Source organism: Quercus lobata, chromosome 2 (genome assembly GCF_001633185.2).
Source record: "Quercus lobata isolate SW786 chromosome 2, ValleyOak3.0 Primary Assembly, whole genome shotgun sequence".
Taxonomy (NCBI): domain Eukaryota; kingdom Viridiplantae; phylum Streptophyta; class Magnoliopsida; order Fagales; family Fagaceae; genus Quercus; species Quercus lobata.
This window is the reverse complement of record NC_044905.1, coordinates 26,155,683-26,180,664: the sequence shown is the minus strand read 5'-3', so window position 1 is coordinate 26,180,664 and position 24,982 is coordinate 26,155,683. Positions and strand designations below refer to the sequence as shown.

Here is a 24,982-nt window from a genome sequence, read left to right as displayed (position 1 = left end):
AGCAAAGAGAAAAGCTAGGGGTGTGCAGAAAACCGACGAACCGAACAAACCGACCGAATTGTTGCCAAATTTTCGGTTTGGTTTCGGTTCGGTTCGGTTTCGGTTTCATTTTTTAAAAACCGAAATTTTCGGTTTTGGTTTCGATGTTGGATTTTTTCATCCGAAACCGAACCGAACCGACCGAATATATATATATTTATGTAACTCTAGTACGTATCTGATTAGTGGCTTAGTGGTATTCTACGTTGTACCTTTGCTAGTGATCCCAGGTTCGAGCCTTCGCGTGGGGGCTTATGTTTTTTTGCTATTTAATTCTTTAAAACCCTAGGGCATGAGATAAAGACGAAAATACCCCTCCCCTATTTATTCTTTTCTTTTCTTTTCTTCAGTTCAGCCGCCCCCTTCCTCAACTCTTTCTCTCAAATTTTTTTTCTGTCTTTCAAAGAGTTCAGCCTTCAGCCCCTCCTCTTCTCTCATCGCTCCATGCCTCCACATGCCGCCTCCACACATCGGCCTTCCTACACCAGCCTCCACGGCCTTCACACGCCGGGCTCCCAACGCCGGCTAATCTTTTCATATTCACGGTGACCCCCCTCTCTCTTTAATTTCTCCATAGTTTCCTCTCTCTTTTTTATATTCTGCCATTTTGGGATTGTTTAATATTGAATCAATGCTATTTTTTCAATTTTTATGTGCAAAGAAAGTTAGGGTTTTGAAAAAACCCATGTGCTTGGTCAGTTGGTTGTTTATTTTTTCAATTTCTTCTCTCTTTTTTATATTCTGCCATTCTGGGTTTGTTTAATATTGAATCAATGCTATTTTTTCGTGTTAAAAAAAAAATGCTATTTTTTCAATTTTTATGTGCAAAGAAAGTTAAGGTTTTGAAAAAACCCATGTGCTTGGTTGTTTATTTTTTCAATTTATTCTCTCTTTTTTATATTCTGGGTTTGTTTTTTTTCTTTGTTTGCTTTCTTAGAAAATAAATGTTAAGGAACCGAAACCGACCGAAAAACCAACCGAAACTGAAACAAACCGAAACCGACAGTTTTTCAACTATTTCGGTCGGTTTCGGATGAGACTTCTACAAACCGAAAATTTCGGTTTCGGTTGGTTAGATAAAAAAAAACCGACCGAACCGAACCGATTACAGCCCTAAGAAAAGCTACAGAGGGAGAGTTGCGCCTAACTTCAAAGTTATCCACCATTAAAGAGGAGCAACACCACTCAATAAGAAGAAGGGACAGTATAGAGAAGAGAAGGAACTTAAAAGACACAGATGCAAGCAAAATTCAGAAAGGAAAGAAAGCGTAAATGGGGGGCGTACCTGGAAATTAGGGAGAAAACTGAGAAGGTTAGGAGCAAAACACGCAAGTGAGGGAGAAACCAACCGCACAGAAGATGGGAAAATGAGAAAAGTAAAGGCCAAAGAAATCAAAGGGTTCTACCTTGGAAAGTGCGAGAAAACTGAAAAGGTTTTCACCGGAAACGAGATCCCCCAGCCAATGAAATTCAGCCACGTGGCCGCGAAGTGAGCCACAACCGCCATTAAGCAATCAATGCGGAGCAGAACCCCAAACGCCATAACTGTAAAAAAAAGAAAGAAAAAAAAGAAAAAAAAGAAAAAAAAAGGGATATGTAAAATAAATATATACATATTTACTCAAATGAACCTGTAAAACCCTTTCATATTCCTACGACCGTCCATGATATGGATGATCAAGGAATAGGGGGGCAGCTGATAGGCTCGATCAAATCATCATTGTCCATACATTTACGACTAGTGGCGGATGGCCTAACCAAGATCGTCCGAGAAGAAATGGTCATTGCTCAAGGACGAGTAAACCCACTTCCACCCCTCGAGGAACCGTTATAAAACATTGATCAATCTTCAGACCGTTGGGAGGGACAGCTCATCATTAACACCCCGCAGGGGCGTTACCAGGCAAGAATAAAGTCTCCATCAAGACTCCACCAACGGCTAGAAGAAACCACCTGTGAGTGCACGTATATAAATACATAACCCCAAAAGGGGTGGAGGGAAGAAAAGAACTCTAGCACATTATTCACACAGCTCTCTTTTGTCAATCTTTCTGACTTTGGCATCAGAGACTTTTTTGCAGGTATCACGCCGGCGAACTACACCCGTTCTTCCATTCACTCGTTACTGAGGATTGGGTTGGTCGTGGACGACATCCATCTGGACGATCGAAATTGACTGACGATCTGAGCATCATCATAATGTATTAAAAAGAGTCAAGAGTGTCTACTCTTTATTTTTCATTATCACCCCATTTAAGAAATCAATAGCCACGTTTGCTAAAACATTGTAAGATGAAATATTTTGATAAAGGTGATGGTATTGTTAAGATACTTGAATTGGGGAGTTTGAGAGACTACGATCTTGGTCTATTTGTTTGTTTGGACTAAATCCATGTGAATGAGTGAGACCGTGTTTGATACCTCTCAAAATTGTGGATCAACTTTGGATATTGTACCTCTAAATCTCAAGGGTTGTACATTTGGAGTCACCACTTATCTTAATTTATGAAAAAAGAAATATAAGAAAACCATACAATAAAAGAATTCCTCATTTTATTGATTGAAAATAATTTATGTTTGCTAAAAAATAACATTACAAAGCTTTAATGTCTTATACAATCTAGGAAATTACATTGCTTTGGGTCCTATTTACATTAAAAAAATGAAAATTACATGGAATAAGAATTAGTCTACGAGCCATTGATCTAAAATTGGAGGTTTAGTTATGAGATGAGAATGTTTTAAGCACCTACCTTGCCCAATGAGCAGGTCTTCAAGAGTATGGTAACTAACATCATATCATGTCATCCATTCAACCAATATGTCAAGAAAAACATAAAAGCATGTTGTATGGGCCACGACTATCGGCTTGCACCAAGCTCATAATAAGTTTCCTAAATGGGCCCACTTGCCCTACTTACTAACCGAGCACCTAGCCGCTTCGCCATCTTTGGGGCTTCCCATTGTTGGATATTCTTGACCCAAAATACAAGTAAATTGGGGAACTTAGTCCAAAACCTTCATCCCATTGGACTGAGCCACCACACATGTCATTCATGGAAACATAAATCTTTGTCGTCATACGAAAGAGCGTATGAAAGAGCATAACTGCAAAAGAACAACTTATTCGAACAAAAAAGAAAAAAAAGGTAATTCTAGCATTCTTTGATCCTAAATCAGCTTGAATCATCATAGACAAACATGTTTTTGAACTAATTAGAAGAATCAAACAAGATCAAACACTTAAAAGGACGAGGAATACCACTTGCATGCATGTAGCTTGATAATTGGTTAGGGTTTGGTTGATGATCCTAACACTACGACTTATTCTTTAGAAGAAATTTGGGCAGAATATTAATAAATACAACACTTTGTTTTTGATACCAAATAAATACAACATTATTTAGTTATACACTTTCCTTTTATTGATAAAAGTACTTGCACAATTTCATAAAGAGTCATAACTTAAGTCTCTTTTAAGGGTTACTAGCCAAATAATGCAATCATATTGTGAAACAAAGTATGCTTTTGTGGGTATGATCAAGTACATGAGGGTGCACCAGTGATATGATTTGATCACCCTTACTTACATTTTGTAAGTACTTGTTTAGAATAACTTATCTTTATTAGGTTATTTTACTTTAAAAATATATTACCAAGAAATACAACTGTAATAAATAAATAAAAAGTCCCAAAAACTAAAATAAAACTACTTATAACCTTATGCTACATAAATGCTAAGACATACAATAATTTCAAAGTTTTTTTTTTTTTTTTTTTTTTTTGAGAGTGAAATAATTTCAAAGTTGGATCGCATGAACTCAACTCCAATGCAAATTATACAATACAATAATTTATAAGCTATGCTCATACAAAAAAAAAAAAAAAAAAAATCAATACAAATTCGGAAATTCCAGTAAACCAATGCGAGATCATCTTTACTTTTGTAACTTTAGCTAGAGACAGATGACTTATCTATATCCATACTCAAACTAAAATCAAGATGAGGTCCCCACTATCTATCTATTATTATATTTATATCTAATAAAAATTGAATCTCAAAATTTTGGATGCACAAGATGACTTTGACAATGTATAAAACAATGATATATATTATCTTTTGTAACTTCATTCGTCTTTTGGTTATGATATGAAAAAATAACGCCACATGGCAAACTATTAGTTGTATATGTTGATTTTTTTTCTATGTGTCAATAACAAATGGAAATAAATAAAAATGGATTTTAAATGAAAAAAACCAAAAATTAAATAAATCTTTTATTAATATTTAAAATATAAAAATAGGCCTCACTTAGAGTAGTTGCCTTAGGCTCCACAATGCCTTGAGGACAAAGGAGCTCTTCCCTTTCTCCTTTCGAAATTGAAAGGGTGTCCCTAGATTTGGTTTGCATCTAATTCAATGTTCAATTTTTGGATTTTTAAACATTTATGAAATAATGTGTTAATGAGTATGGATTCTATGTAAGAGGCTCTATTCATTAATTTGTAAAATACTAACGTGGCAAGCTCTTATTATATAGTATAAATCATGAGCTTTGTTACATTCTTATCAAATTTAAACTCTTATATAGTACAATATTAGGCTCTTTTATACACTGTTCATCGAACCCTCCAATTCAATATAAAACCAAACCCAAAAAACAGGAAAAAAAAAATAAAATTGATCTCTTTTCCGATTCTTTGACCATTTTATTTTTTTAAAACCATGCTTTTATATTGATAGTGCTGTAATGAAACCTTTTAAATACCTTTTAATTAATAATTTAAATAAATATTTTGTTAAAAATATAATGCTAAAAAAAAAGAGGTTGCCGTCAAAGCCTGCTTTTTTCAACGAGCATTTGTGGCTGGGACTAATTGCTTTGTCCCCTCCTTAAATTTTCTAGAAAAAGCATATTTTGAGAGGCACACGCACCTTAAATCAACCATAATAAGTACTAGTGTAGTAATCACTTTCTCCCAAGCCATACAAATCAAATACTGCTAGAAGATTAAGATTCGGAGTAATTTATAGCCCCAAATGGTGCTTGCCCATTGGAGCGTGAATGCTAAAGCTAATGCTACGGCTGGGGCTACACCATTGCCAACCGCCATCAAAATCAGCACAAACAATAATCTGAAAATGGTGTGATTACTGGGTAGTGGCTCCTAATTTTCCCCCAAAAAAATTATATCATTGTCGTGTACAGAATAACTTTTTGAAACCATTTTTATACTAATATTGAGACTATTGATTCTCATTAGTGTAATCTCATTTTCACACCGTACCCCACTAAGATTTCCTTATCGCTCTTCTGTTTCATTCCACAGGAAAAAATGGCTAAAAATCATTTGTTTTTAAAGTAGGTAACAAAAGCAATCATATTTTCAAAGTATCTTATAAAATGTCTATAATTTTTAAATATCGAATGATATTCGGCATATTTTATCACTTAAATTTTTTTAAAATTTTGCATAGAAATCGTCATTACTAATAAGTTTTAAGCAAAACTCGACATCAATAATATCAAGTTTCAAAAATAAAAAAATTTTACTAAAAACTTTTGAAAAATGGGCCATTTGGCTAAATAGTTTAAAAATAAAGGGTCAATAGCCATTTGCCCCTCATTTCACCAATTGTAATTTGCCGCACTTACTCTTTTCTTTTTAGAATTTATAATAATAATAAAAAACACATGACAATGACATATTAAAAGTTAGTGAATATAAAATAGAAAGTAAAACTTAAGTATAGTTTCTTAAATACAATACAATAAATCAGTATCCTTAATTAAATGTAAACAAATGATTGTATTGAATTGACTTGTCATTAAAAAAAAATATCGTTTTTGTTTTATTAGTCGACTAAAAATATTGCAACTAAGTTATTGTAAATAGTAAATTTCAGATTATTTAACTAGTAAAACTTATGAGGCTGAATAAAAAATTTGAGTTTTGAACTCCACGCATATAAAAAAAAAGAAAAAAAAAATTGAATTAGTGTCTTAATTCATGAAACAATGGATAAAACAAAAATAAAGAAAAATCAATTAGTATCTTAATTTATTAAACAAAGGATAAAACAAAAACAAAGCAAAATCAATTAGTGTCCTAATCGAAGAAGTGTGTAGTCTATCTAGCCTTTATTACGAGTTTACGACAGACCATTAAAAATAGAAAAACAAAGAAACAAACAAAAAAGAAAGAAACAAGGGTTTTGTTTGTTTATTTCCAAAATTGATAATTTATTAGCTCCTCCATTGAAGAAGCAAAAGCAGTAATTGGAGAACCAGATGCAACCGACACCTGGCGGTAGAAGTAGCAGTGGCGGTGGTGGTAGTGGTGAACTGAGTGGAGGTGGTGGACTCGCTCGGTTCCGCTCAGCTCCTGCCACCTGGTTAGAAGCACTTCTCGAAGAAGAAAAACCAGTAGACCAAAAAGAAGAGAAAGAAGAAGAAGAAGAAGAAGAAGAAGAAGAAGACGAAGAAGACCCATTAAAGCCAACCCAGAGCTTAACTCAGTTACTTGCTTCCTCTGCCGATCCAAGCCTCTTAGTCTTCGACTCAAACATATTCAGACAGAACAGCTCTCCAGCTGAGTTTTTCGGGAATTCTGATTCCGAAACCTACTTCTCCAACTTTGGTCTTAACCCAAACCCACCAAATTACAACAACTATGACTCGCACTCCAACTCCAACACTTTTCATGGCGGCGGCGGTGGTGGTACTGCCACAAAGCGCTCTAGGGAGCTCAACCACCGCTTCACTGCAAAGTTCCCATCTCATCATCAACTGGTATTTTTTTTTTTTTTTTTTTGTAAATTTCTTTCTTTTTCTTGGGGTTAGTTTGCTATAAACAAAAATTTAAGACCTATGTATATATATTTTTTTGATAATATAGAAAGGAGAGCAAAGTAGCGGTGGTGGTGGAGTTGGTAGCTTCATAGATATGGAGATGGAAAAGCTTTTGGAGGACTCAGTTCCTTGTCGGGTTCGGGCAAAGCGAGGTTGCGCTACTCATCCTAGAAGCATTGCTGAGAGGGTGAGTGTGAGATTGATGATCACTCACTTTCTTACATATATATATTTTTTAGAAAACCAATGTCAACCGTTTGTGTTTATTCCTAACTGATGCTTCCTCCACCTCTTCTTTCTCTCTCTCTCTCTCTCTGTGTCTTAGGTTCGAAGGACTCGAATAAGTGATCGTATAAGAAAGCTTCAGGAGCTGGTGCCCAACATGGATAAGGTAGCCTCTAATTTACAGCTAAACCTTTTTTTGTTCGTCTTTTATTGATGAAAAATTAATCCATTCATGGTGTTTTCTTTATTGAGTGAAAGGAAAACATTGTGGTCTCTGTGTTGTGTTGCTAATTGAAGCTAACCAGCAAACATGCTTGAGCAAAAAGTAGATTCTCAAGAGAAGATTAAAAAAAAAAAAAAAAAAGATTAGTTGCCACTTGCCACAAGTAGTCAACAGTTTTAGTTGTCGGTAGATGTGAACTCCCTTGAATTTAAATTCTCTATTTGTTAGATCCATCATTTTGGCAAAAAATATTAAAAGTAAACTGTCGAAAGTGTTGTCCACAGCGACGGGTCTAGGAAACTTTAGATGGGGAACCAAAGCAAAGAAATTCAGTTTGTTCAATAGGACATATGAAGTATAATTTTCTGATGGTCAAAGTAAAATTTCTGTTTATCTATCATACCAAATTGAAAAGTTCTAATAAGGGGGCTTGGGGGCCCAAGGACTGCCTTGGCCTCCTTCAATTCACTCTTTGCTTGTCTGTTTGTTGCTTTAGTCCATTTAGAGAATATTATTGTATGATAAGTAATAATTAAGAGAAAATTGTATTATTAAAGGTAATCTTCTACTTTTACTTTTACAATTTTGGTAATGACTATATAGGGGTGGCAATTGCGTTGATTATTGTGGCTAGTATTGTCTTTATATAAGTTGTTCGTTGGTTGTTACTCGTGGCTAGCATCTATTATGTTTGTTTTGATGGCTGAATCTCTGTTGTTTTCCCCCAATTTCTGTTATTTATGCTTTTGATAATTTTTAAAAGCAAACTACTATAATTAAATTGAATAACCAGCTGAGCTTGTAACCAAGTGGGGCATTAAAATAGTTGAAATACTTATAATTTAAAAAAAAAAAAAATTTGAATAAGCACGTCAATTGGAAGCTTCTTTTACACTTGGAGAAATATGGTTTAAAGGAGCAGTGGAGAAAATGGATTTTTTTTTTTTTTTTTTTTTCCACAGCTATATTCTCTATTTTGGTAAATGGGAGTCCTATTGGATTTGTTAATAGTTTATGGGGCTTACGACATGGTGACCCACTGTTGCCACTCTTATTTGTAATAATGATAGAGGTATTTGAAGGCTGCATATGGGCAGTATTTTCAGGGGTTTACAGTGGGAGGAAGGGCACTGACCTATCGATGATCACAAATCTTTTGTATGCATATGACGCTTTGATTTTTTTATGGAAATGGCAGTACAAATGGGCTATTTGAAATGCATTTTTCTGTGTTTTGAAGCTGTGTTTGGCTTAAGGATTAATCCAAGTAAATTGGTTCCAATTGGAGATGTTCCAAGAATATCAGCTTTGGCTGAGATTTTGGGCTGCAAAATCTTTGCATTGCTCGTGAAATATTTGGGGCTTCCCTTGGGGCCTAGGTATAAGTCCAAAGAAATATGGGACCAATGCTGGAGAAGATGAAAAGAAAGTTTGCAGGCTAGAAGAAGCTATATTTATCAAAAGGAGGCCGAAACACTTTGATAAATAGTACTCTCTCTAGTTTTCCCACATACATCCACTCTTTATTCCCCATGCTAATTAATATCATTCATCATTTTAAGAAATTACTGTGAGATTTTCTTTGGGGAGGTCTAGAAGATGATGTTAAATTTCGCTTGGTAGGAAGACATCTTATGACCCAGTTTGATATGTTGGATTGGGCATTAGGTCTAGTACACTTTACTAATGCATTGTTGGGAAGGTGGCTTTGGCCTTATGCCACGGAAACATATACATTATGGAGAACCGTAGTAGTTATAAAGTGTGGAAATGAACTGGGCAGTCTGGTTTTAGGAGTGCTTAAGGAACCCTATGGTGTGTCTCTTGAGAAACATAAGGGAGGTTCTCTAATGTTTTGTTTTGTCAAGTGATAGGTGGGAAGTGGCTTCCATGTTCGTTTTGGGCTTGAACTATTGTGTGGGGAGGTTACATTTAAGGAGGCTTCTTTGACACTATTGTATAGCCCAAAATAAAGAGGTTTTTGTGGTGGACTATGATTTGGAATGGTGGAGTTATTCATTGGGACATCTTGTTCACCAGATTTGTCCATGACTGGTATATGGGGAACTTACAATAATTTCTCGGCCTTTTGTACTCCACCAAAATTACAAGGGATGGGGAAGACTGGATGTGTTGTATCTCCTGCTAGGATTGGTATTTTTGAAGTCTTATTATCGGGTTCTTACTACTGAAAACCCACTATACTTTCTGTGGAAAAGCATTTGGAAGATTAAGTTTCCTACTAAAGTAGCTCTTTTCACATTGACAACAGCTAGAGGTTCCTAATTCACTGTGATTATGTGCAAAATTTATGGTTTTTTTTTTTTAATATATATATATATATATATTTTTTTTTTGTGGACTCCATTGGGATAAGTCTAAAGAGGGTAGTGGATTTGCTGAAATGTTGGAGAGGGCTTTAAGGTAAACATCTTGCTGATCTATGGGGAGCCATTCCACTATATGTCATGCGGACCCTTTGGAAAGAAAGAAAGCAATGTACTTTTGAAGGAATTCAGCATTCGTCTTAAGTGGTCATTCATTTTCTTGGAGGAATTTCTAAATTTATGAAACTTTCAGTGAATTTTGGTGCATCCCTAGTATACTACCTGTGGACATGGGGAGTTTGCTCTTTCCTGCAAAATTCTCTAGAAAATTTGTGCTACATCAACTTTGGTAAGAGAGCAAAATTTGATCTTGTCCAATCGTCTTTGATAGACCCAACTTAGTTTCACTAGCCACCCTAGACCAAATTTTATTGAAAACCCTGCTGCCATTCAATCCAAGAAACCCATGATTCACAGCTAAAGTTTATTCTTGTATTTTAAGGGCCTCTGTTACATTTGTATGCTCCTCTAGGTTTTTTGGATAATACATTTCAGTATAAATTTTTTATCCTGTTATCAAGGGTTTAAGAAGCCAAGGCAGTAACTCACGTGGCAAGGTGGTTTCAGAATGAGGAATTTGAAGATCCCAGAAAGTATTGAAGGCTTTTCAGGAAGTTGATTGACCTGACTGTGACTCAGCTTGACATCACTTTGTTGTTATAGGCGGTTCACTCATGTTCATTGGCATATTTCCTATCATTTTTTGGTTTATGTAAAGGATGCTCCTTGCAAGGGCATAATGTTCAAACTCAAAGGCAATTTTGACATGTTGCTTCAGTGCAGACTGCGCTGGTGATCACCGGGATAGGCCTGTTTCCGACCTTTGTATTTATGTAGGATATATAATCTTGTTACTTGGAGTCGGAAGAGAAAAAAGAGTCAATGATATGGTGAGATGTAATTCAGATACAGAGTACAGGGCTATGTCCTATACAGCTTTGAGATGATAGAGTGAGATCTCTCCTAAAGTAGATGACCTTCTACAAGAAAAATCCCTTGATGATATTTGATATAACCAGAAGCAACTTTGAGAGTTTTCATCAAGCAAATCAAACTTATTAAGGCTAAATGTCATTGTGTGTGAGATATAGTCATGAGGAAGCAAATTGCAACATCAATGGTTTGTTGAGTGATTAGGTAGGAGATGCAAGCAATAAACAGGAATCATTTTTTAAAACTTTGAAACAAGCCATGCATGATGAACATGTGTGGGAAGAGCAAGAGAGTTATGCATAAGTGAAGGTACATTTTGTAGTTCTACCATTTTATGTAATGATAAGAATGGAGAAACCAACCACTTTTGTGGTGGTCTCCCTCATTTCAACTTTCACCGGACAATTTAGGCTTAGTGTGTGTTTTTAAATTTTCCCATCTGCTGCAAAGCAAGTTACATTACCCTTTGTTTGGATTGGAGGAAAGAGGAGAGAAGGGAAAGCAATGGAGGGAAAGGAAGCCAACTCCTTTGTTTGGTTAGACAAAAAGAACGGAGAGAAAGGAAAAGCGGAGGGAATTGGTTTCCTCCCTGGCCCACCATTTCATTTCCTCCCAAATTGGGAGGAAAATAAGAGAGAAGAGAGAAACTTTAATGTGGGGCCCGTGTAATAGTTATTTTTCCTTCCCTTTCCCTGTTGCAAACCAAACAAATGAATATGTATTTCTTTCCCTTCCCTTCCCTCTCCTCCCAGCTCCTTCCTTTCTTTTGTCTTCTCTTCATTTAACCAAACAATGCCTTAATGTGTTTGGATATCTGGAAAAATTAGTTATCTTCTCAGCATATTTTTGTACTGTAATATATTAAGATACTTATGTGAATTGTCTTTTTAGAGCTAAATCATTTTTTTTATAAACAATTTCAATTTTTTGGGAGAGGATAGATGTTATATGCTTATCTGGGAAATGGAACTAATAAATGGGCCACAATGTGCAACCCTGATCATATTGGTGAATCAGAAGAATTTTGTTTTGTTTTGTTTTTTTGTTTTATTTATTTATTTTTATGTTTTACTTTTGGCTTCTCCTAATATTATGATTTTTCTCATCCAATGTTGGAGACAATGTTCTTCTTCCTATTCACACTGTATAATAAATTGCTTTACAAACAGATTTGTCCGTGTAAATTGCATGACTGGAGGAGATGTAGATGGTATAGAGGGATTTTTCAAAGCAACACCTTTTTTTTGTGGATTGGTTTTGTAGTTAACCTGTCATATTTTGCATCCATTTTTTTTTTTAAAGCAAACAAAACAAACAAGATGCATATTTGAAGGTTAAGAATGTCAAGTATGTTGAACAAAATTAACCAATTAATCTTCTGATTATTGTTGCAATACTAAATATAATTTGAGGTCATAATTTTTTCTAATTGCCTGGTGTATCTTGGTTATCAAATAAGATGGTAATGGAGATGTTACTTTAAATAGAACTTAATAGAATGAATGAGTCCATTTCAGTTAGTTGGGAGAATTCAGTTTAAAACTCACTGATATCTTTTTCTGTTTTAGCTTTCAGAAAAAAAAAAATATATATATATATATTTATATATAAAAACTAAATTGGCTTACAATCTTGCTACATAGGTTGATATCAAAAAAATAAAATGTACTTATAATAAAAGGTATTATAAAAACTAAATTGGCTTCAAATTGCATAGTCAGGTTTGGTACTTTGTAAAACTCAACCTTGAATCATGAAAGAAGAATATATTAATCACCTTTTAGAATTTTTAATTTTTGAATGAAGTATAAAATCTCATTGCATCCAGACTTAGCTGCAATTTTTAAATTTGGCATTTTTGTTGTCGCTTGCAGCAAACAAACACTGCAGATATGTTAGAAGAGGCAGTAGAGTATGTTAAGCTTCTTCAAAAGCAGATTCAGGTACTCCCTGCATTGAACTTAAAAGAAATTTTATGAGTTTCAAAAGAAGACACAGGCAGATGATTGAAATTATGAAATTGTACAATTACTATTTCATCCTACATAATTTTACAACTCCAAAAATTCTTTTCTTTTTCCTCTTTTAGGCAAATGAGTAGGTGCTAAGAGGTATGGGATTGGAAATAAATAAAATAAGAGAAAATATAATTTGAATGGATGTGGTGTTCAAGTGAAGTGCAAAACAGAAGGCATAATTTTTTGCACATTTTGAAAATCCTGAAACATGGCAGGATCTCTCAGAGCAACAACAGAGATGCAAATGCGTGGTCAAAGATTTCACAGAAGAAAGTATTAAAGAATAAAGATAGCTCCCAGAGTCATGTGTAATTATCTAATTTTGAGGTTTCAGCCAAGCTTCATCATGGTAATTTGCCACTAATATTCTCTTCTCTCAAATATTCACCTTGTAATTACAAGATCTAGCACTCCCCTTCTATATAGATTTCAGGTTTCATAATTTAGTCTATGATCAAGAATGTTTGCTTCATCTTGTCAAAACTGCTCTTTGAAGTTTGCTATGGTTGTGATTACGCTTGAAAAAAAAGAAAGAAAAAGAAAAGAAATGAAGAAGTTATTGTGATAGTACTTGTAAATTAATGCACACAATAATATATTAAGTCAATTGCTGCACAACGTTCTTTGTTTAAGATGTATTTTCCATATTCGCTATCGTGTCTAGAGAAAACTTTTAGTTTCATAAAACTTGCTATCCACTTATCAAGAAGCTATATGATTGATAAGATCCCTTTGAAAGATAAGTGAATGGACCATTATTTTAAAACAATCCTCATAAACAATTCACTAGTGATATTCACTCTCAATTACTATGTTTTCGTCATTGAGAAGGTTAGTTTCACATGCGATGTTATCAATACATATATTTGAATCACATAATTTTGTAGAATAATTCAAATTATTTGGGTTTTGAATTGTCTGTTCTGAGTAATGTCAAAAATTATATGTTGTTCTTTGTTTCTCCCTTCTTCTAGGTGAGAATCTTCTGTTTTGGTGGATTGTGGGAGTTATAATTTAGTCATGGTTGTGGAGTATGACAATGTGTCATTTAGCAACAGTTATTCTAGCTTGACATACATTGTTCTGGTAGAGTGGCGTGGTATTCAGCTGTCATGGCTGTGAAGTATTCTAGCTTGACATACATTGATTGAAGATGAATTGATAGATTTCAGAAAAATTAGTATTTATAACATATTTATTATAAAAAGAGTAAAAGTTTTTTATTAGACAAATTTGGTAGTTGTATCTTGAAATTAACTCTAATTTTCTCTATTAAACTAAAACTGAGCCCAAATAATGAATTTCTGCATATTTAGAGTTTAATTAATGTATTGTGACTATAATTTTTTATTTTAAAAAAGATTAGAATTATGAGTGTGAAATTATATAGATGAGAATAAATCCTATTTTTAATGATTGTTTCTCACTACAATAAATTATTATTTTTCTTTGTTTGGTTTGTGCTTTCACTAAACCAACATAAAATAGTAATATTTATGGCATTATGTAAGCTCTCTTAATTTACAAAATGATTTTGAATTGAAGTAGGGATGAAGTCAATGTTCAAAACTTAAAAGCATGATATTTATTGATATCTAGTGGAGATTTTAAGCATAAGATATTTGGGTATTGGACAGAATATGGCTTGTAAACAAACCTGTGTTGTGGAACATACCTGGTGAAGCCTCCTGAAATGATATTTGTGCCTTTCAAGTAGGAAATGGTGTTGGGAATACCCTTCAACCTGAACTTTTGAGAGAAGCTTCCACTATAACATGGAAGATCACATTATTGAAAGAGCCAAAGAGAAAACCCATAAATAAGTAATTTATTATATTTTAACAAACTGGTATATATACTTCCTTTAGGTTTTTAGCCACTTTCATTTCTGGTAGCAATTTGGTGGCTTTGGCTTTCTGTAAGTTGTCATTGGCATGTATCTATATTGAAAAAAAGTTAATGGATGTCTTAAGAACATTGATTTATGAACTATTTTAAAAACCTTTTTATGAGAAAAGGAAAAAGTGATTGATTTTTTTGGCAGTTTTTTATATTTTTCATAAAAGTGATATTAAGATTTTCCTAAAATTGTCAATTAACAAATGCCCTAAGTATCCACAGCAATGAAACTAAAAATTTAGCTTTTTAGCTCCACCAAAAATTACTTTATCTATTATACCTACACACATGCTGCAGCAGTGGATCTATTTTAGCTATTAATGCAATAAAATAATATAAACATTACAATAAAATAATATATCCCTTACAATAAAATAATATATCCCACTATCCAAAAAAAATCTCAGCACCAACCACAATCACAACCACAACCACCTCTACCATCAGCCACAGTCACAATCACACCCACAACCACCACCACCAACACAAACACAACCAAAATCGCAAACAAAATAAAAAACCAAACCACCATCATAGTCACCAATCCACCACCACAGTCGCCAAACCCACAGGAAAAAAAAAAAATCAAACACCATACCACCAAATCATAGCCATAACAACCACCATTGCCACCACCACAGCCATCAAACCCACCAAAAAAAAAAAAAAAAAAATCAAACATCATCCACAACCACCAAACCCACATCCACAGCACCAACCACAACTACCTCTACTATCAGCTTGGATTGGTGATGTTGAGGCCGGCGGAGGCATGGATCGGCGGCTTGGGACTTGGGTCAGCTTGGGTCGGTAACGTTGAGGCCGGTGGAGGCATGGGTCGGAGATGTTGATTGACGGTGTGGGTCTGCAGCGTGAGCCGGTGGCGTGGGTCGGCAGTGTGGGGGTGGGCTGGCATCGGTGAGAGTTGAGAGAGAGAGAGGTGAGATGATCAGAGTTGAGAGAGAGAGGTAATATTTTAATTGGGTAGGGATTAAAATATTATTATTTTTTAGCTCTCGTGAACAATGCACATCTATCTATAGATATGCACTGTAGCAATGGAGCTAAAATTTTTAGATTTAGCTCCACTGCTGCAGCAAGATTTTTGTGTTTGTGGAGCTAAATTTTAGCAATATAGTAATATACCTTCACTGTTGTGAGTGCTCTGAGCAACCCATTAACCGAACCCATCTATATTTTCCATTTTGGTTGGCATTTTTAGATGCTTATTCATTGAAGACATAGTTAAGGATTTTTTTTATAGGTACGCAGACTGCAGAATGCCAAATACAGAAATACTAATGCATTTTTGGGCAAAAATGCAAACAGACCCTTGGGTTTGGGTCAATTGCAAATCGACTTTTGTGCTATTAATTTTGTATTATTGACTCCTGAGGTGTAAGAATTGTCCAAATTAAACCCCTCTATCTTAGTTTTATTAACTATATAATTGACTAAAAATTGTCACGTGTTGTGCGTGTATTTTTTTTAATATATAAATTATATAGTAAAGTAGTCATGTTGCAATTTTTTGTCACTTACAGTTAATAGAAGATGGAGGGGTAAATTTGGACAGTTCTTAAACATCAAAGGTCAATACAAAATTGATAGTATAAGGTCAGTTTTGGTATTCTTATTCTCGCAGTGGTTATTTTTTATTTTTACATTTTAGCCTACAATATTTTTGGTTTTCTTATTCTTGTGCCTCCTTTAAACATTTATTCAACAGATAGTGAGTATACAAGAATATATACACCAAGAGGACAATCGATAACCCTCCCCTTTAGTGATAAGATGCGAAAGAAAAGACATGATAAGGCACAATATGAATGTAGAATTATTCAATTTTTAGTTAAATTTAAATATTATTATTATTATTTGAGTAAGACTGTCTATCAATTATCTGTCACAAAAGTAATAGATTTGTTTTATGGGTACCATCTTTAAAATATATATGTGTTATTTTTTAATATTATTTATATGAAATTAAAAAAAAATAAAAAAAATAAGGGAGAGGGTGAGAGGTCTAGGTCTATAATTAATTGTCCTTCACCTTGGCTGCTTGGCATATTTATATTAGGATTTATGGAATGATTGAAGAAGATGCTAAGTGAATATGCTCTAACATGTGGTGTTCGAGTTATAACTTATAACCTAGTTAATGGTATATTTTGTGGTGTCGTATATTTGTGGTTTCATCTTCCTCTCCACCACTATCTACTTATCTCCATGCGCGCGCACACACACACAAAACTAATAAAAAATAATGTACAATAACATGCTAATAAAAAAGGGTAATTACACAATTTACACTCTAACTCTTTTGAGGTTTAGGGAAATGACATTTCACCCAAATTTGAGGGGAAAAAACATTTTTCCCCCTTGACATCCATTTAAACTCTATTAGGCAGGTTTTCAAAATTATTCTTCCTTTCAAAATTAAAATACATTTAAATTTTTTTTAATTAAATAGTATTTTAAAATATTTAGTATGATTTTTGTTTTTTTGTTTTTAATGTGTTGTGGAAAGATTTGTCGTTGCAAATCTTTTGGTGCTTGGTAAACTTTGCATTTTAATTCTAAATTTATCAGTTATGTTTTTAATAATTATAGCTAACCTTTGGTAAAGAGAATCTTATAGGAATTTTGAATATTTCATTATTAATATAAATGGAGGGGAGTATTTTTCCTTTAGGTTTGGGGTGGAATGTCGGGAGTGCAATACCCCTATTAAAAATAGCAAGTAACACTAATACTTCCTCTCAAGTTATAGCATACAGGTTAAACATGCCTAACTTAAAAGACAATAATTGAAAGGAGGCACAAGCTAACAATTGGCTACTTTATGAGAATATGATTCAACTTATCATAATGAACAAAGAGAATGAAATATGTTTCATTATTCATAAAGTGACAATGAATCTTGATATGCTTGTTAGATTTATGGAGCCTAAGATAACAATAATGGTCACTTTTTCACTAAGATAAGTTGAATTCTTCAATCAGAATATTACCATATTAAAATATGTATATACATTTAAAAATATATATTTTCCTTATCAAATGAAGTAAAAATATCCAAAACAATATAAATATCCTTTATATTGGAAGCAAAAATATATTAAATGCATTTCCTATATATTTGTAGTAAATACTCCAATTTGATAAATTTTAGTACTACATACTCTTCACGATATTATACTTTTAAAAAAAAAAAAAAACATAAAAAAAATCCAAAATTTATGCCATATTCTAAATTAGGTTATAATTTTTTTTTAATATATATTGGAAATTAATGCCCTAAACTTATGATATCATTTCAATTTTAAACTTCCATTCATCCTATTTTTCATCTCCATTATTTAGACAGTACCATGTTATAGAAAAGTGGTAGACTCTTGATAAAACTTTGTATTTCTTCTACGACTTGTTTATAAATTAATATGCAGCTATTTGAAAAATATATGATAGAAAGATAAAGCTTTGTTTAATGGGTTTGATCTTTGGTGGTTGCTGGTGATTGGTTGCATAAGATGTCTGGGCTTGTGATCGTATTTTTTGTGATCGGTGGTACTTGGTGGTGATTGGCAGTGATGGTGTTGAAGACTTGAAGGTGGATACCTTGAGAATGGAGAAGATAAATAAATAAATATATATATATATGTATGTATTATTTATTATAAAAGAGAGAAGAAAATAATATGTATTAAAGTAGAGAAATAAATATTGAGATTGATGCAATGTTTATTTGTTAAAATAACAAAAGATGAGTTTTTGGGGTTAGTTTAGCTAAACTTTTGTCAAGACTGATGTGAATGCTCTTAGAGAGGGAAAATTTCAATTATGGTGAAAATGTGGAAATGAATCTTCTATGCTACAAAATTATTTCATCTTTTTCTATTTCACAACTACCCAAAATAATATTTTTGGAAGGTGATGTCAAATTAAAATGGTTCCATAAATTTGAAATGGTGGTCACTCCACAAGTATAAGTGCTTGTGGAGTGTGGGGGGCAAAGGTCGAGGTTCAAGTTTCCAAAAAGGAGTTTCACACACATATACAGTTAGATTAGGCTAGGGTAGAATTCTATCTTGTATAAAAAATAAATAATAATAAAAAAAAAAATCTAAGACCTAATATGAAACATGGTATAAATTTTAATCTTTTTATATGAATTTTCTATAATTTTTTTTAATATTCAACATTATATTTGTTGTATACTAAATATCAATAATTTCATTTTCAATTTTGAAATTTCCATTAATTAATCTATTAAGATCGTTACTATAGTATTGGATCTATTACTATATGTTATCTTTTGAACATATAAACATAATCTATTTTAAACTATAACAATACGAGAAAATAAATAAAAATTTAAAATTTTTCTTGAAAGCACGGTCAATATAAATATATATGTCAAATTAGTTAGTTATTATCATAAATTAGTTTGCTCTTCTAAAATATCTTACGAAATTATACAAAAATAATCTAATGTACTACTAAATTAGAATATATAAATAGTCAAAAAGGTAATATAACATAACAATATATAATCCTTTTTTTAATTTTCAGTCATTTATCCAATTCCGTAATATACTCGTCGATTCCCCTCTTTTTTTAAAAAAATGTTTTTTTATTATTTATTTATTTTTTTTTTATGTGTATTATTTTTAGAGCTAAATTTTAATGCCTTAAATGAAAGTTGTATGAAACTAACATGTCAATATTTCATATCGTATTATATTCCATCTCATATGTTAGAATGACTATTGTTTCTGGTCAAAAAAGAACCGACCGTTTGAGCCGAGCCCAACGTTCCACTTCGTTAGTTCCAATTATCCAGAAAGGGAAAAAAATTGCTAATGTCAATTTGGTGGCTTCTACAATTCTTCCTCAGAAGCATCTTTGGTATTGAACCTTTTCAATATACTCCCATATATCCCATCAAAATATATACATGTATAAATATATACTAATTATACAATCACTTTATATGAATATTATTGGATGGTATAGACTATAGAGTAAACTGAAAATATAGTAAATGAGAGTACTTGGCTCATGAATCTTTGTTTGGAGACTTAGGAAAGGTTAAACAACTCAAAGCTCTCTCACTCTATCAAATAATATTACTATTTGCGGAAGACACATTTCCTTCTCCAGACATGAAGGGAAAATCACAAGAAATTCAGGACAGACTTAAAAAGAGTACTGAGAACCAGAAAGTATCACACAAGTCTTTCATTACAAATTATTTGATAAGATTTGACCATTCACCATATCCAAACCTCGCTCAAATGCTTTCACAGTTTACATCTTCTCCACAAGCATGTGTAGGAGAAACATTTTCACTTTCAACCTGGTATCCAATTCCACCACAGGCACTACCCAAGTGCCTCAACGAACTTAACCAAGGCTCTGGTAGACGAACCAAATTCTCCTAAAGCAGCCAAAGCCATTTCTCTCATCTCCCAGCTCCTTTTCCTGAGTTCTCTCCCTTCTTCCGACTCCATCAACTCTCTAACCCTTCTCTCAACCTCATCCCCTCTCACAAACCCATCATCCTCTCTCTGCTCCACGCCAATAGCCATCTTCATATCCTTCACCAAAACATTTCTATTCAGATGCTGCTCAGCATAGAGTGGCCACGCCACCATCGGCACTCCGGCAACCACTGCCTCCAACACCGAATTCCACCCACAATGTGTCACAAACCCGCCAACGGATTCCTTTCTTAGCACCGCCATTTGGGGTGCCCATGACTTCACCACCATGCCCCTATCTTTTGTTCTTTCTAAGAACCCCTCTGGCAACACACTATCCAAATTAAACTCCGATGCATACTGCTCAATTTGCTTAGTTTTCTCATCTTGTGGTGGCTTTTTCACCACCCACAAGAACCTTTGTCCACTCCTTTCCAAGCCATTAGCTATGTCTCTAACTTGTGCCACTGTGAAAGATCCTCGGCTACCAAAACACAAGAACACAACACTTCTACTTGGTTGCCTGTCAAGCCATGACAAACACTCATTCTCATCACCAACTTCATTTCCATCTTCACCTGCTCGTTCTTCTGCTTCAGCAATTAAAGGACCTATATAGTAAACAGGTGGAGTTGGCTCATCAGGGACACATACACCATCAGCAATGGTCTTTATGGCTTTTGGCTCCAGGTCCTCAAACGTGTTTGCTATAATCCCATTTGATTTTGGAAGCTGTGAACAGAAGTAGACCCAGTCCCAGTAAGCTGGATCGTCTCGATCGAGGGTTGGTTCAGGCATGTGGGTGGCTTTCAATGTTGACATTCCGGGGAAGAGAAGCTCAGTGGTTTTAAGGTCCTTAAAGCTTTTTGTTATTTGCTCATGGATCTTGGGAAAGTATAAGAAAGAAGCGAGAGCATAAGCACCAGAAGTGTAGAAATAATAAACAGGAAGGTTGAGTTGTTTGGCTATAGGAAGAGCTGAGGTGCAAAAAAGGTCAATGATAAGAGCCCTAAGAGTGGATGTGTAGGAGATCTGTTGGAGTGCATGGGGGACATGGGCAGTACTGAGGCGGTTGAACTCGAAGGCCATGGCTGCACGGCTTCGAGTTGGGGTTGTGTCAACAGAGACAGAGGGTAAGCAGTAAAAGGAGATGGAGGAGTTGGATTGGGAGATACGTTGGATGTAAGAGGTGACACTTGGGGTGTTCTGGAAGGAGCCTGTGGTGAGGAGGATGGTGATGGAGAACTTATGATGGTAGTGGTGGAGGATGAGCTTGCCTAGCTCAACCATTGAGATCATGTGGCCCATGCCTGGAGCTGGGAATAGGACCATCGTGTCTTGCATTTTGGCTTAATTTGTTTACTGTTGGACAGATTGTAGTAGGAGACAAGAAAAGGTTTTCACATATCAATCATAATTCATATTTAATTTTGTTTGATGATGTAGATAGAACAAGATTGATAAATCTAACAAACAAATATGTCACCAATATAAATATTATAGAATATTCACGTGAATATTCACAGAATAAATATTCTATAATTACATGTCACAAATAAGACAAATAATTCAAATACTTATTTACTATCTTTTTGAACTAGCACCAGTAAAAGCACGGGGCGCACTTAAACGCAAGATCTCTTGGAGCCTAGGTGCAAAGCATAAGTGCTCGCTTGATTGAAGTGAAGCGCCTATTTAAAAATAATAATTTTAAAATTTCAAAAATAATAATTAATGAGAAACACATCAATCAAACAATCAATTTATCATATAAATTGACATAAAACATTTTATATAATTCATAAAACATTTATAGAAGCCCTACTTTTGTAGTTTAACATAAAAATTACAAGTCAAGTCATTTTAATTTTTTAGATCAGCTAAACATGAGTACTTCCATATAACACCCTTTCTTAAATCTCCGATAGCCATAATGCCCTATGAGTCTATGACTAATTACTAATATTAGTTAATAATTTAATCACTTATGGACTATAAGTCTTTAAGAATTAGTCTTCTATGTTCAACATCAACTACTAAAGTAACTAAACAATTACCAAAAATATATTATACCATACTTTTTTTTGGTCATAAATGAGCTAAGAATATAAAGACATAACGGTATGGTAATTGGTGTGAAGTGGATACTCAAAAGGGAAAAAATAGAGAAGAACTAGGGGGTAGTGGGTTTTAGGACAAGTTACACTCAAACTTATACGTCTTTTTGACAAGTTACACTAAATATATGCCAAATCAATGGTTTAAATCAATAATGCCAAGATCCTAAAATTTTAATTCAGTTTTTGTTTTTGTTGTTGTTGTTTTTTTTTTTTTTTTTTTTTTTTTTTTTTTTTTTATAAAAAAGAGCAAAAAAGTGCTTTCAGCTTTTTGAAAAGCTCGCCTAAAGTGCACTTCATTGAGTGTGCCTCGCTTTAGAGGCAAAAAGCGCTAGAGCCTTAGGGCTTCACGCTTAAGCGCGCTTAAAGCTTTCTTTTACCAACACTAACTAGCACAAATCATATCATTGTCACATCAATTTGTGAACTTTTTGTAATAATTTTAGTATTTTCCATAAAACAATATTCCCCATGAAGAAAATGTCAAAGATGCTTTTTAAAAAAATTTACACTTAACATTTAGCACGTGACAGCCAATCTCCACAAAATATTCCAAAAGATTTAATAACTAAACCACAAATAGATTTTGTCAAAAAAAAAAAAAAAAAAAAAAAACTCACAAAAACCTTCACATCTCAATCTAGACAAATTGTCATTAATTTTTTAAGTTCCTTTAGCTAATCGTAAACATTATTTGATTCAAAATTATCATGAACCAACCCAATTGAAAGAATATATAAGACTAGAAATTATGAAGATTTCCAAACTTATAAAAGGATGAGAAAGAGGGAGCTTAGTACCAAGAACTAGAGGTTTGGCGTTTTCCTTGGACTGGCTACTCATAGGACTTTGAATTTGAGAAAAGATCTCCAAAGAAACAGCTTGTTCTACCCAGCATTTGAAAAACCAGCCTCTCTGATGACTCTACTAACACTTGGGTCATCCAAAATAGAAATTATGAGCTGTTCTAAATCTATTTTGAGAGCTAATATGGGTTGTTACTGGTTTTCAATAGAGCCAGAGAGTTGGTAGCCTGTGCACACTTGAAGGCTGCAACCAAGGCATTGGAGAAGGATCGAGGTAGTGAGGACCTTAATAGGTACATAGAGGCATCTATCAACAGCTCCAATAGCATAACCACAATATGGCATTTGATCCCATGTGTCCTTCCACCCAAGCCACAATATGGCATTTAACAGACAGAATTCTTTCTCTTTCTCTATCTCTCTCTCTTTTTTTTTCCTATGCAATGAAATTTGTGACATTTTCATGGCTCTAAGTCTCTTACACAATGTAGGCAGGGAAAATATATATATATATATATATATGGTATCACACAAGACTTAAAACACCCTTAATATAAAATTCATTCTGCTATGGGAATGGGAGTAATAACATTCTAACAAATTGAACGCAACTGGGTAAGGTTCCCTACTTCCCTTTATATTATGAACCAAAATTAAGCTTAGACCGGCAATGCTAATTCATCCACATTTCAATTTCATTATACAAAAAAAAAAAAAAAAAAAAAAAATGATACCCACCTTTACTCATAACAATCAAACATTTGAAGCTTTTAAAAAATTCAGTGAAACACAAATTCTGACTAATACAAGGAAGAAAGGTCCTTGATAATTGATTTGATATTACGGTGCAGCAACTAAATTAGAATTTTCAGCTGAAAACAATAATTTGTTATGAAATTCAAAAAAAGAAAAGAAAAAGTAATAACGTAATCATTCTCTACTAAAACAAAGCAAAAAATGAATTCGAAATCAAAAGCAGAAGGCATAGGTAGCAAATGGTCATAAATTTGTCTAACCTGGAATTCAATTAGCTTAGATTTCTGATTGGCCTCTGCTAGTAGTGTAGTGTAGTGTGTACGTGAACGAGAAGACTGAAGTCAGATTATTATTATTAGAGAGTATGTAGAGATGGGTATCATCTTGTACTAGGAAAACCAAAGTTACCAATATATTATAATATCATTAGCATTAAAGTGAGGGAGGTGGAGATAAAAAGAAAAAACTCGGTGAGGGAGATGAAGATAAAACGAGTGATGCTAGAATTTGTGTGATAAAAGTGGTAGAGAGGATTGGGAGTGTTGGCTCACAAAAGTGAACAAGAGTTAAGAGAGAGCGAGGCTGAAAATAATGAGTGGCTGAGAGAGAATGAGGAGATATTTTGTTTGAGAAGAGAGGGAAGATGAACAAAAAATGAATAGCATTTATACCTACCATTCCAAAGATAAAATTTTGCTGTTTATTGATGGTAAAAATTTTGAAAAAAAAAAATGATAAGTAGAAAGTAAATAATAATTTTGAAAAGTACTATGTCCACAATATTTTTATAACAAATCATAAATAATTAATTGTTATTAGTTTAAATTTGTACTGAGATTACTTTTTTACTCCAATAATAACAATTAATAACAATCTACCACTTAGAATTTGTTGTGAAAATATTGTGAACATAGCATTTCTAAAAAAATTTAGCTTTAAAAGAGGTCTTTTGGTGTTTGGTGTGTCAAATGCCAAAAATTTAGCCTTTGGCACACCCTTCTGTAGTTTGTTTGGCCAAGGAATGGAATGGAACCAGTATGATTTTTAAACTCGAACCATTCAATAAATCATAAAAGAGAGTGGTTCAGGATTTTTAAAGTTGAACCGCAATCGATTCTTGATGACGTTATAATTAAATTAATAATTATTTAAAATACAAATAAATATTTATAATTAGTTGTGGGGTCAAAGAATTTGTAACCTTGGCCCACTTTACATTAGGGCCCAAGACTCGAGCCG

The 24,982-nt window shown here is 33.6% G+C and overlaps 2 protein-coding genes and 1 long non-coding RNA gene across 5 annotated transcripts; 2 read left to right on the top strand and 1 right to left on the bottom strand.

Annotated features, from left to right (window-relative positions):
• Positions 1–456: 456 nt before the first annotated feature.
• On the top strand, positions 457–1,161 carry LOC115974503. Its single transcript, XR_004087930.1, has 2 exons — positions 457–709; positions 879–1,161. It is a non-coding gene; the product is annotated as an uncharacterized LOC115974503 (long non-coding RNA).
• Positions 1,162–6,225: 5,064 nt separating this feature from the next.
• LOC115975111 (transcription factor bHLH80) lies at positions 6,226–13,311 on the top strand. 2 transcript variants are annotated; one of them, XM_031095762.1, is made up of 5 exons: positions 6,226–6,833; positions 6,940–7,080; positions 7,219–7,284; positions 12,536–12,604; positions 12,895–13,311. In XM_031095762.1, exons 1-5 carry the CDS (start codon positions 6,333–6,335, stop codon positions 12,964–12,966), a joined length of 849 nt encoding a protein of 282 aa, XP_030951622.1. In that variant the 5' UTR covers positions 6,226–6,332; the 3' UTR covers positions 12,967–13,311. The 2 variants fall into 2 exon arrangements, with proteins under 2 accessions (XP_030951622.1, XP_030951623.1); XM_031095763.1 differs by having other exon boundaries at positions 12,751–13,311.
• Positions 13,312–19,594: 6,283 nt separating this feature from the next.
• Positions 19,595–24,343, bottom strand: LOC115975110 (UDP-glycosyltransferase 88F3-like). 2 transcript variants are annotated; one of them, XM_031095761.1, is made up of 2 exons: positions 24,004–24,343; positions 19,595–21,755 (listed from the first exon to the last, which is right to left on the bottom strand). In XM_031095761.1, exon 2 carries the CDS (start codon positions 21,406–21,408, stop codon positions 19,966–19,968), a length of 1,443 nt encoding a protein of 480 aa, XP_030951621.1. In that variant the 5' UTR covers positions 21,409–21,755; positions 24,004–24,343; the 3' UTR covers positions 19,595–19,965. The 2 variants fall into 2 exon arrangements, with proteins under 2 accessions (XP_030951621.1, XP_030951620.1); XM_031095760.1 differs by having other exon boundaries at positions 19,595–21,426.
• Positions 24,344–24,982: the final 639 nt, after the last annotated feature.

Bases quoted from the DNA above. Each gene is read 5' to 3' on its own strand.
- LOC115975111 (XM_031095762.1), top strand. From the start codon at position 6,333: ATGCAACCGACACCTGGCGGTAGAAGTAGCAGTGGCGGTGGTGGTAGT. The intron at 7,285-12,535 runs GTAGCCTCTAAT...TGTCGCTTGCAG, and splicing joins TGGTGCCCAACATGGATAAG to CAAACAAACACTGCAGATAT. The intron at 12,605-12,894 runs GTACTCCCTGCA...GAAACATGGCAG, and splicing joins TTCTTCAAAAGCAGATTCAG to GATCTCTCAGAGCAACAACA.
- LOC115975110 (XM_031095761.1), bottom strand. From the start codon at position 21,408: ATGCAAGACACGATGGTCCTATTCCCAGCTCCAGGCATGGGCCACATG.